Source organism: Pyrgilauda ruficollis, unplaced genomic scaffold, assembly GCF_017590135.1.
Source record: "Pyrgilauda ruficollis isolate IOZ18807 unplaced genomic scaffold, ASM1759013v1 scaffold16, whole genome shotgun sequence".
Lineage (NCBI taxonomy): Eukaryota > Metazoa > Chordata > Aves > Passeriformes > Passeridae > Pyrgilauda > Pyrgilauda ruficollis.
The window spans coordinates 4,037,350-4,050,560 of NW_024514764.1; the positions used below are offsets into that span (position 1 = coordinate 4,037,350).

At 40.2% G+C, this 13,211-nt stretch overlaps 2 protein-coding genes across 2 annotated transcripts in view; one reads left to right on the forward strand and one right to left on the reverse strand.

Annotated features, from left to right (window-relative positions):
• Positions 1–7,570, reverse strand: part of GPR146 (G protein-coupled receptor 146) — a 49,283-nt gene extending 41,713 nt beyond the window's left edge. Inside the window, exon 1 of the mRNA XM_041462463.1 lies at positions 6,999–7,570. The gene's annotated coding sequence lies outside the window, so the exon portion shown is untranslated. The remainder of the gene's footprint in view (positions 1–6,998) is intronic.
• CUNH7orf50 (chromosome unknown C7orf50 homolog) overlaps positions 6,618–13,211 on the forward strand; it is a 38,436-nt gene continuing 31,842 nt past the window's right edge. The window contains exons 1-2 of the mRNA XM_041462100.1: positions 6,618–6,770; positions 7,587–7,679. Coding sequence (XP_041318034.1) covers positions 6,618–6,770; positions 7,587–7,679 — 246 coding nt within the window. The remainder of the gene's footprint in view (positions 6,771–7,586; positions 7,680–13,211) is intronic.

Below are 13,211 nucleotides of genomic sequence, written 5' to 3' on the forward strand. Positions count from 1 at the left end.
TTATAAGCACCTTGTTTGTTCCACTGCAATCACTATGTGGCTGTATTTCTTCCATTAAGTTAATAATCTCTATTCCATATAATGTGGGTATTCTAGGGTAGGGAAGGCAAGGAGGAAATCAGAGCTCTGTGTAATGACATTAAGCTTTTAGGTTGCAGACAGAGTAAAGGACTCACAGCTGCTTAACATATGCCCTCTGCCTGAACTCGCTTTATCACTTGGTATCTGACTGCTCTCAACATATAAAAAGTTGCTGTGATTGATAGTTGGTTATACAGTATTTGTCAGGGTGAACTGAATCATTATGTGTACAGATTCAGGAATACAGAAAAATAAAGCTGAAAGAAGAACAACAAAAACTCTGACATCTTTCCCATTCATTAAGCTTTCCTAAGGCAACTGTTTTTGTTTGCAGGAGTTAGTGGTTGCTGGTTTTTCTAACTAGCAATTGCTGAGTGATTTAGAGTACATCTCTGCTCTTTTGTTTGGATTTCATTTGCGAAACCATTCAGAGTTATAAAACTGTCAACTTAAGAACATTCTATATATTTTGCCAGTGAGGGCCTCCTGTATGCAGAGTTTATGCATTTCTCTCCATTTTGGGTGCTGTTTGAATTCTCAGTATATATCACTGTTCTTTTTCTGGTTGTTCAAATAATTCCCACTGCCTTCTTCAGAGCAGCAGAAATCCTTGACGTAATTATGAAATTGCATCTCAGATTAGATTTTGCTAACCACAACATCTCACCCTTGGCCAAACCTAGCCCAGCAACGCAGTAATAGAATGTTCTGCTGATGCTTAAAAGCACTTGAAATTTAGAAACCCTGACTGCAACTAGAATTGAATCATGCACCTAAACATTAGAAAGCATAGACCAGAACTGTTAATTATGTTAATTACAGTTGTTAAACCACGGTATGGTACCTTTCTAAACTCTCAGATGCCCTAAAATAACTACAAGCTGGTTGAAAAATGTTATGCAAACTTTTATTACCAACTACTCGGAGTTTTGCTCACTGTTTGTCTCCTGCAGAATTCCTTTGGTGGCTAGGCTCAGCCTTCCATTCTGTGGAAGCTGTGGGGCCCAGGTCTATCATCATTCTGCACAACCTCAATCTCTCCTGGCCTTGCTGCTGGCCCTGTTTCATGCATTTCGTGTATTTATTTCAGATTTTCTATTCCTGTTGTTCATAAGGTATGGCAGACTTAGGTCATCAGGGACTTAAATTATATAAATGTGGCTGTGACAACTTTCTGTGACTTGAAAGTTGGAATCTGTCACGAATTTTCACCACTTACTGTTCCTGGATGCTTTGTTGGTCACGTACAATGGGAGAAAAGCCAGTGCTTCAAAACTGCTTTGGAGTTTTTGGAGTCAAAAGTTTTTAAGGTTCAATGACAGATTTTAGGAAAGCCTTTAATAACTGAAGAGTTCACTCAGTGAATCTGGAAGAATCTGTGCAGGAAGTACAATGTTTTGTCTTTGCTATCTTAATAGAAAAACAGGTTCTGATTTTCCTGGCTTCCCTAACTTTTCCAGAGTTCCCTGTTGTCCTTGACTTCACATTTCAGTAACCATGCTTCCTGCATCCCTGGCAGGAGATCTTATCTCCATTTTCCACCTTATGACCTTCCAGTACAATTTTAGCTCCCAGTATTGCAAGGGCAAGTATTATTTTTTAAAGAAAGTTTAAAAAAGGAAAAGATAAGGAAATTTCTTTGTGAAACTTGATTTTTTTTCCCTTTGGAGACTGCAATTTTACTTAACATGTTTTAGGAAACATATTGACTTTTACTTCAGTCTTCAACAGAGAAATATCATATCTGCTTGCTCATTTCACATTCACAATAATGGAATGTTTCTCATTAAGGCAGAATATTTTCACTTTAATTTTAGTTTAATTTTTCTGTCTCAAAGTATATTTTATTGTTTGCAATTACAAAAAGAAATACGAAGCTTTTCTGTTGCCATTCAACAATGAATTATGACATCTTGGCTTTTTTCCAGACTACTTAATTTTTTTAAATTTTGTTTTGAAGATCAGGATTTCCCTGGAGATGGATCCTCCATTTTCTGTTTCTCTCTCCCTTCCTTTGCTCTTCTTTTTTTCTGCCAGGCACAAACTACTTCACTTCCAAAGCTCTGCAATCTCTAATCGCACTGCAGCCATTATCCCTGTGCACTATGGAAATGTTGACTCTTGGTTCAGTAACAACTCAAACATTTACCTTTGACCATCTGCGTTCTCTAATGACCATCTCCAGTCCTGTGCTGCCCTGTGTGCCATGGAGAAGTTCCTTGTTTTTCCTATCTTTAAAACTTTCTTTTGATCCCTGCAAAATTACACGATAACAGAACAGGTATGTGATAAACTTAATCCTGCCGTTGCCGAGTCCAGGCTTTCCTGTGTTTCACATATTCTTCCATCTGGGGTGTTCCACTCTGTTTTGTACTTAACTTCAAAATTACGTGGGCAGCTGATGTTTCCTGTTGTATTTATACTTGGTTTATCAAAGATGTAAAATGTAAGTTCAGCAGGTAAAGCCTGGGTTTAAAACTATCATAAGCTGTAAATTCTGTCCATGTAAATTCTAGTACTTACTTTATAAATATGCTTAAGCTACTTATTATCGAAATGCAAATTAATATAAATTTATTTTAGTATCATTTTCTAGATGCCTTAATTCCAAAATAAGCAAACACTACCAACACCTTGTTTTGTGCTGCTTTCACAATGATACTTTTTAGTGTGGTCTGCTGGAATACAAACAGGTTTTATGGACCATTTTTACAAACAGTCAACAGGTTTTAATTTAGCTTCCTAAATCATAATTGTTTTTCAATTTTCTGCTCTGCCTCACAAACGCATAACGAAGGCACACCTGATGCTATAAAAACCAGATGTCATTTCAGTATTTTCAGCTGTGTGATAAATTTGGAGAGCTTAAAAGTTGTTATCATAGATGTATAGTTACCAGACAGCTCACAAGAACAGAAAGCATGTAGAGCATGGATAAATAAATAGGATTTTGGAATGGGTTGCACTTTATTTTCAAAGACTTTGAAAATTATGGATGGAATTTTCTTAAAGAACTTTCAGGAGACCATTTTAAACTTACAAACAAATTCAAATTCTTTCTCCCTACCAGTCATGTTAAGTACCACTTGCACTTGGTCATGGGGATTTGAAGAGCAGTACACAGTCCTGAAGGAAAATTAGATTGTGTAATTCATGCCAGCTCTTAAAAACATTCCTCCTTTACCATTCTGCTTGAGGAAGAACTTCTTAAAACAAGATGTTCAGTGGCAGTTTTATAGTACTTGTTTCTTTAAACATCTTCAAATCCTGCATACAGGTGTTCAAAGGTCTCTTAGTAGATATTATATATATTTAGAAAAAGGATCATTTCACACAAATTACCTGTCACAATCTCAATCATCCGCCTCTGGTTATCACTAGGCAGGAAGTCAAATGCAAAAATCAGTAATGCCCATTGCATTTCTTCCTTCCTTATTTTGTTTAAAGGTGTCTCTCTTTTCTCAGCCAAACTGAAGGTCCAGTTCTCTGTCTCCCAAACCATTTATCTGATTTTAAAGCAAACCAAGAGGCAAGACTTATGCTGAGGTTTTTGATACCCTCATGCTCGGGATGAAGGTGCAGGACAGTTGAGAGGCTGCTCGTGTTCCAAGTGTGGAACTTCTGTGGGTGTCTATTTTAGGGTGACTGAATCATGGAATGATCACATTCTGCTAAAGAAATGAATCCTGCCCCCTCCATTTTCCTGAATATCTTCTCTTGGGTCTTGCTCATCACAAATTGAAAGTTGCATGTTCCTGCCTACGTGTGCAGCTGAGTGTATTTAAATGCAGGTATGGATGAAACACATTCTGGAATATTTAGCTTGGTTTTGAAGAAGATCTTGGTATAACTGACTAAAACATCTGCTTTATTAAGAAATTAAGGAAAAAAAGTTCTGTTAGGTCGGGGAGAATATGGAGGGTTTGAGAGTAGTGTGTATGTCTCAGGACATTCATTCCCTGTAGCTATACATCCTGTTAACTCTGCAGCTGAAGACAGTGACAGCTTGTTGGTAAGGAGGTACAAAGTTTTTTATGGGTTTTGTTGACCTTGTTTTTAACAAAAATGTCTTCCTAAGTCAAATACAAGAATTCCCATATGAATTGTAGGGAAAGTCACCTTTCCTATGGATCAATAACCATTTCTTTTCTACTTAATATTTCATCTTCAGCTTCACTAATCTTTCCCATAAATGGCAAAAATGTACCTTCTCCAGCTGTATGTTAATTATGTTCCATTTTTAAGTCAGAATGGATACATTACAGAGAAGCTGTCAATTTGAGACTGAGCAAACTAAATATACTCAGCTGAGTGAATCCAGCACTGTGAACATGAACCACTGGTATAAATAGGAAAGGAGACACCTTGAAGCTTTACCATATTCAAGAAGTGTCAGATCATGTTCATTTGAAAGGAATGGTAACACGCTTCTCCCCCCAGTGCAGGCATGAATATTGTTTCACTGAACACAGGCTGTCCAGGTGTTCAGCAGGCTCTGGTGTTTGCACCTTTATTGTTGAATTTCAGCATTTTTTGAATGGCCATTCAACTTGTTTTTTATAATCCCAGATATTTTCCTTCACAAAGACTTAAATGGGGGTCATTAAAGTGTTTGTCCTTCCATCTTTAAAATACTTTAATCTACTTTTCTGACTGTTTCAAAACCTTATGGACTGTTTTCAAACAGCTCTTTCACCAACAAGCATTGCAGTAAGGACAATTGCCATGAACTACTAGGAACTGGTCATTATGATGAAGATGTGTGTCATTGTTAAGGACAAAGTACTCCTGATGATATGGGACCTCCAAGACTGGCAGAAACATGAAAAATTGGCTCCCAATAGTTATTTTCTTTTGTACCCAACCCAGCAAAGCAACATGGGATTCTTCCAGATCTTCCAGAGGAAGAGTCTGAAGGATAGGTCACTGTGCACAGGATCAGCTTTAATAACATTGACAGGCCTGAAAAACCCTGGTATGATTGCTAGAATATCTGTATTTCATCACAACCTCTGATGGAGAAAATACATTTCTTTCTATGTTGTGTGTTTGAAAAGAAGATATTCCATTAAGAGTGGTCACTCACGCCACTTGGCTTCTAAAAAATGCATCATCATGAGCAAAATTTCCCACACTTTAAAGGTAATATTTCTGTTTTTGCTGAGGGAGTAATGGGGAGGAATATCACTTCAGCTTGAGAATGTCAGTACAAGCAGTATGTGTTGTGTAAGTCCCACCTAAGCTTTCCTTGTCTGAAATGTTAAATAAAGACTTAATGAGTTCCTCTGCATGAGGATAAATTTAGCTCCAAGAGCAGTGCAAAGCAGACTTGTTGATTGGTGTGGGAATGATTCCTGTGATTCCTGAGCTATGAAGGTGCTGTCGTTTCTGCAAAGGATCTGTGCAGGGGAGGCAAAAGAGAAAACTGACTTTGCAAAATGAACTGTGGGTCTGTGGGTATACCCAGAACTTCATGTAGGATCCTATTCTATTATGAATCATAACTTTGCTTTTTTGTTGTAAATGATTGTTCCTTAATTACACCTTCAGCTATAATTTTGTAATCCATTTGTGTGAAAATTTAAAAACTCGGTTAATAAATTAGTCTAGAAACTTCTTACTATTTAAATACTGCCGCAGTTATTTTCATAGCTTTATTGGAACAGCTCATGCTTCAACTTACAGCATTTACTTTTGGTCATGGGGGTGTTCTCCGGGTCATTCTTTAAGTGGGTGAGTCATCCATTTCTGTGTGACGTGCAAATAACCAAGTGACCCTTTAAAAGTGTGTGTTTCCCAAGGAAAGAGCAACACTGCACCTGCAGATGCACATCTGCACTTGCTGTACTAAATTCATGCGTTCTGTCTGCTGGTACTGAGCTGGAGTCTCTTCTCTCCACCTTCTGACTTTGTACCCTACAGGCTGGGGATAAAGAGGTTCTGAAACATTTAAGTGGAGGCATCCAGTCGCTCTCCAGCAGTGAGCATGTGTGTTGCTGTCAACATCTCACGATGACCAGCATGAAGGGGACAAGCACTGTTGCTCTTGCTCCACAGGCACCTATTTATTATCTGTCCCAGTGAATTCCTGCCTCTGCTGGAGAAGAGATGGAGCTATCATTATTTCTGCTTGCCTTGCAGAAGGCAGGCTTTGATTTCGCTCTCTGTGTCTTCACTGAGGTCTAAGTAAATCATCTGAAGGTGGCCAAAAACTTGGGAAGAATGTTGTAATCTACAGCTGTTATCTGTGCCTTCCCCATTTTTACTGGGGATAAAGCCCGTTTGCATTACGGTAACGGCAAATACACACATGCTGCATAAACCTGTGTCGGTCGTTCCTAAACAACGTGCCAGAAATCCCCCTTGGCTGTGTTAACAACTAATTGCCAAGTTCTTTTTGACAAAACAATCAGCCTAGCCCCCGTGCATGCACGCTGCTGTGAGTCGCGGTGCAGAGCAGCACATGGAACTCGGCGCAAGTATGTTCTGTATGTGGCTGCTATGGTGATTAAAATACATAAATAAAATAGATAAATATGGACCATATTAGAAATCCATTACTGGCGCTCTCTCAGATCACAGGCAGCCCCAGCGTGCGGTGTCAGCCGCGCTCCCCTGCTCCGAGCGGGCCCGCGTGGAGCGGCAGCTCCTGGGGGGGCTGCACTTACGCAATGGCCCTGTCCTACCTTGTCAGCTCGCAAATCTAACACAAAACGGGTAAACAAAGGGCTTTTGTGCACGGTTTATAGTTCAGTGAGGATTAGTGGCCTGACACGGTTCTCAGACGGGACAAGCTTAGCGTTAAGTCGCCCGAGGTTAACGAGGGCGGACGTGGGGCAGACTGGGCAGGCTGGGGCAGAAGGGGCTCTCGGTTTCGGACGCGGGACAGGGGATTGCCAAAAGCAGCTTCTGCTTACCTGGCTTGGCGTGTCCGTCACGTGTTCCCAGCGTTCCAGGTGCCTCAGGATGTGGATGATCTCAGGCACTTGCTCGCAGTCCGTCCCGCAGCTCCAGAGGTCCCGTCCGCCTTGGACATCCTACCCTGTCCGTAGGCTCCGGCTGGATCAGATTCCTGCTTTTCTTCCCCCTCTCACCTTTTAGCATTCTCTGACCGTAAAATCCATCCCTTTCCTGAAATGCAGAACGATGCACTTGTCCAATGAAGTTTTTTCCAGGCGGGATTCAAATTCCAAACAAGCCTTTCATTTCCTTCGCGCTGGGGGGAGAGCGAAGGCAGGGAGGCGAAGGAAAGCGCTCGCTTCCTTTAAATCCCCACCAGCGTCTTCCCAGCGCTGGGAGCGAGGCAGCTTGTCATGGTGATCTTCGGAGTTTAACTTTAGAGGGGGAGGGAGAAAGTGGAAAGCAAACTGAATGCTGTAGTGGAGATTTCTCTCTTCCCCCACTGGGCCCCTTGCCGACTGTTTTTATTGATTTCAATCACTGGAGGCTCGCTGGCTCTCAGAAGAAACACTGTGTAATGTGTTCTTTCCTGGCTTTCATTAAAGAAACTCAATGCAGTGCGGTCACGCTGCCGAGCTCGCCTGGCAACCTGCCTACACCCTGTGGTACCTCTTTCATTGGAGGAGATCGAGCTCGTGGTTTGGGGTTGGTTTATTTATTTTTTTTCTAATTCTCCAGCAAGGATTTCAAAACAGCCTCTGCTCTGCTTCCACCTCCTCTCGCAGCCCAAAGCCTTTTTAAGCCTCAGAAGAAATTGTCAGCACCACTAAAGGGGGCGACTTTGGTGGCAATGCGACAGTCTCGTGCTCCTTCTATTGAAATTCCTCGGCGTTTCTGGGGAGGGGTTAAAAGGGCTGTGTGTAAGCCACAGGGATGTGGATACAAATGATTTCCGAGTATCCAAATTTACCAATTTTTTTTTTTTTTTTTTTTTAGGTTCCATGTTCTCCTGATTGCTTAACACTGTTTAATTAAGAGTAGGGGAGTAAGCAAAATCCTTCAGCAAATATGTGAAAATTCCTGGCCTCACTGTAGTTGCAAATGAAGCAAAACTGCATTCCCCGAGTCTGCAGTTGTGGTGGTGTCTCAAGTATTTCTGTTGTGCTCAGGGCTGTGATACTGGTGGAGAAAAATGAGAAATACAATACGATCCTAATTTATGCCTCAGAACTTAATCTGCCACGGCGCAGGAGTATGTACTTTATAGGAGTACCAGTCTATAAAGTGGAATTCAACAAGCTGCATTCTTTAAGTTGTGTATTCTGTGTGCCTGTAAATGCTTTCATGCAATTTAGTAAATTGTTCAATTTCTTCTTATTCAGCAGTTGCTAATGATAACACTTTATGTGCTCTTCACAATTGGCTGTAAATCTGAGACATGCAAAGATCACACAGTTGTAAATGAAACCAGGTTTCAAGCTCATCAAGGTGCATCTATTCTAAATTACAGCTGCAAGTTTAGGGTGCTACCTGATCACTTGTGTTCCTGAGATACTGTAGCTGCATACACACGGAGGCTTTAAAAAAAAAACAAAACAACAAAACAAAACACCAAACAAAATCCCAACATTTACCTGACCACAAAAAGAATCCTTTCCTGGAACAGAAAGATAAAAAGGCTGTTCCTACTTCAATATGGTTTGCTGCAGAACTTGTTTGAGGCTTCTCTGCCTGAGTTGAATCTACAGAAAGCTTTCCTAATCAACTTAATATAAATTACTGCCAGTTTTTTTGTTGTGAGGAGTTGAGATTCTACAAACACCTAGCTTTTACGAAAAACGTTGTATTTTTCTTTGAGCAGTATATCACTTGTAAAAAGTCTTCCTCTGTAAGCACTACAGACATTGTATAGAGTACTTCTACATGTTGCTTTTCATTTAAAATTTGCTTTCTGCATGATAATGAAATTTCACATGCCCTCTCTGGTCATACCTCTTCTTTTCATGGAATGCTAAATGGTAGAAAATAATTATTTAAATTCAGTATGGCCTTGAACTGTTTTATGCAAATTCTCTAGCTGTAGCTGTAGCACAACTCTTTGGCCAGCCTTGGATAGTAAATAATTTGTCAATCTTTCTTTTATGAACCTTTTGTCTAAGGGTCTGCCAGCCTTTCTTCTCTGTGGGTTTTGATCTGTGTTTATAGATTCCGCTTTTTGTTTTTAGGCTGGCAGATGGCCAGTTATTTATCTGGGTTCATGTGCATTGTGTGAGGCAGAAACAGGACGTTTTGCATGCTGATATCATCCACGGGGCACTTGGGGGGCAAAGGCTGCTCCTAAGCAGAAGCCATTACATGATGTGTCAGTAGCTCTTGGTCAGTGAACAAAGCCCCTTTTGACATTTCTTTATGTTAAAAATTATGAAATAACATGAGCTTCATGAACAAACAAGGTGATACAATGCTCCTTCTATGAAACAAGCCATAAAATCCATTTCCCCTCCATTTTGAACTCCCCAGAGTTCAAAAATTTGACACCCTTTCTATATGTTTGTCACTGTTATTTATTCCTTTGAATTTCTGCTGTTGCTTGCTTTGCTGTTGTACAGACTTCTGGTGCTGGGCTGGGAGAAAAGGATGAAAGGATATTGGTTTTGGAGGAGCTGGATTCACTGGTTCTAATAAATAGTGAATTTGGTGTTGTGGCTTGGTTTGTGGTTCCTTCTATGGGTTTGGCAGCAAAGCCAAAACCCTGATCAGGCAGGAAGTTCAGACCTACAGAGACGAATCCCAAAGGCAACGTGTCATAGATGAGTATTCTGTTCACTGTGGCAGTTCCTCAGAGTTTCTGACTCTGCCAACATTATTCTGTGCTGGCAATGGACAGCCAGGGGTGCAAATGTGGGAATTTTGAGGGAATGAGGAGGAGGAACAGAAGTCTTTAGGAGATGTCTTCAGTTCTACTTAAGTGTGAGGCCATCAAGGACTGGAAGCAAATTTAAAAATGCACTTAGTGCTCTATGGAAGCACAACACAATTAGTTTGCTGTTATTAGTGCTGCTATTAGTGCTGTTATTCCCCTCTTGGTGCTGCTTGCTCAGCTATTGCAGTTCATACTCCCCTGGCAGTACAAGCTTTTATGCAGGTACAAAAACTGCCCTCAAAAAACAACACCTGTTTGGTTCTGCCACTCTCATTGCAGCAAAAAAAAAAATCTTCAAGTATCTTCAAGAGAACCTGTACATCTTTTTGCTGGTTTCTCTTGTAGTTCTACTTAGGTTTCTCTGTTCTGTATTGCTTAGCAGGGCTGCTTTATAGTATTAAACACTTCCTGTCTGTGTGAGCTGGCTCCCCATTTATGATTGTAAGCTCATTTCTAAGGATCCTTTATAAAATATTTCAAATTTGTGCAATATTTCCGGCTTACAAAGAGTGATGGAAAACTTTAACTGGTATCTAAAAGTGATACAGCTGAAGCCTCCAGCTATTTTGAATCAGATGTCTTGGACTATTTAGAGCATATCGCTATATTTACACACAGTTCAGAAAGTTGGAGACTGGCATTGATGAAAGGCAGTGTATTGGCACCCACAGCACTTTGCCAGCAGATGGGCATGGTATGACACAAACTTTGGGAATTTGCTTGCTCATATCTCCGTGCCTGTGCAAAGCTGACATAGGCTTTTATGAGCATAAGTGTGAAAGATTTGGGGGTCTGCCTTTCGCTCAAAAAATGGCATCCAGTGGCAATATCCCTTTTAGCACCTTTTCAGGCCTTCTGGAAAGTTTACAAGTGGAAGACTCCCACCTCCTTAATCACAGAAAACACTGGCTCTCCTCTGAATGTCATTCATTCAAGTGTGCTGACCTGGCCTGACCTTGTTTAGGTTGAGATCTAATGAGCCCACAACCCAAGGTGGTGTGGTAGCTCTCAGCAGGCTTTGCAAATAAGCAAGTGCTGTTTTTCTGTGTGCATGTGGTTTAAATTTATCATGTCAATAAACAAGTGTCTCACATGCTCAAATAGGGACTTTACAATGTTGTAGTTAAGGCTAAATTGTAGCGCTACAAATTGTGATGTCACTTTATAAATATAGAAGGAGACAACCTGGAATATTTATGACCTCAAAACAATGAAGTCCTGTTGGTTGGGGTTTTTTAGTTTAAATAATGACATAACACTAAAAATCTTAATCCAAATGGGTCACAAACATCTTCCAGATGAACAGTCACACTAATGGTTTGGGGAAAACAAAATGAAAATCTCAGGCTGTTGATTTAAGGAAAGGAGAGGCTCACCAATAGATTAATAAATAATAAATACAGCTAGGATTTAAATTCCAGTGGAAGGTTTGTTTTGTTTTCTTTCAAGTCCCCAGGTTTGGGAGAAGGGGTAATTTTAATATAAATTGTGATAAAATTACTCTCACTGATAAAATCACCCTCAGCTTCAGTAGGGACTATGCACTAAATGCAGGTATTTTCTGAAGCACATAAAACCTGAGGTTTTCAAATTAAAAACCAGTCTAGGACAGACTGTGGCACATCATACTAAATTAACCAAGTTGACCTGGATGGATAAAAGTATATTTGGAACCGGACAAGTTGTTTGAGCTGTTGTGAGGGCTCTGTCAGTACCTGTGCTGGGAGCCCCAGGCAGAGGTTGGTGTATCCAGTTTTCCCTGGATGATGCTGTGGGGCAGCAGAAGGTGCCTCCAGCTGTAAATCCCGACCCTTTCCTGCCAGGACAGCCCTGCAGGAGAACAATGCTCCTGTGTCAGACACCCACAGCCCATCCATGCTGGAAACAAACGTTGTTAGGGCTTGGTATTTACATTGGGACCTACAGAGAGGGAGCAACTTGTTTTGTTTTTAATGGAGCAGTCAGGGAGAAGGATAAAAAGCTTTTTGATAATGCAAGGAATGTGGTGATGGGGGGGAAGGGAAGTAACCAAGATATGCATTTACTGTAAGTATGAAGAAGCAGAGGCTTTTTTATCAGACTGCCTCTAATGATGTGCCACAGTCACTTTATTTGAAAGCTTCATGGCTCACAGAAAAGTAAACAAATTCATTACATTATTTTTAAAAGAAGATTAACTGTAGTGTGTCGTCTGTTGGACAGCTGCTGTAGTAATCTTTTACAAACACTTTATAAATGACCACCCTCAGTGTTTTCTAGGGCTTTGTGTGGCTGGATTGTTATTTTAGTAAGTACCAGGGTGGCTTTTCAAATGAAAACGTTGTTTTCTGTGTAACAATTCAATTCTACCTTCACCCTAAATATTATTTTGTTCTCAGCATGAACTATAAAATGTCTTCTATACTAATGCAACATATGTTGCTTTTTTGCATGTGTTTGCAATGAATGCTGGCCTTTCCATAAAAGTACTTAAAAAGTATTTTAAACAAGAAAGAGCAACTCCACTTTAGTGTCCTACTTCCATTAGTTCTGATTTCTGCTTTCTTAACCTTTCTTTGGTCTGTGAAAACACCAAGTTGAAAAGATGAGTCAGAGTCAGCTTAGATGATAGGTGAATTGACACTGAACAAATGTTTAAACCCCAACAGGTGTCTTTGGCAAATAAGATTGTGTTCAGGTATTGCCTTGTTTAACATTCTTTGGTTGAATGTCAGCAAGAATAACATTATTTAGCTCTGTGTCTGGATTTGTGTTTGAAAGCCCTTGACTGACACAAATTAGTGTAACACATAAGATTTGTGAACTTATAAAATGGTTTTAACCAATCTTGCCCTAAAGCAGTAGATCTTCTCATGCATTCAGGTTCCAGTTACAGATTCCTTGAACAGGTGAGGGGGCAGCAGGGAGAGAAGGAAGAGCATTTCTTTCTCACCCAGTTGGCCTCCATGGGTGTCCCAGGCTCTAGCAGAGGACCATACCTGGCGAGTACCTCCCTCAGACATCTGGGAATGCCTGGAATGAATCTCATCTTGCTAAGGAACAGCATTTTATTTCTGCACAACATAATCTCACACTGGATTTTCCAGGACAAACACAGTGTTTACAGTGAGATAAACTATTTAAAGCTCTTCATCTGTATGTGAAATATTTATTTTCATGTGGGATATACTGATGCATATATTTATAGTAATATGGTTTCAGATGTGAATAATTAACTGTTCTGTCTGCAAACGTAAAGAAATTTCAACCTTTGTGAGATATGTGTCTGTGTATGTTTATTGAAGATTGTGCATATGTTTCCCCAAGA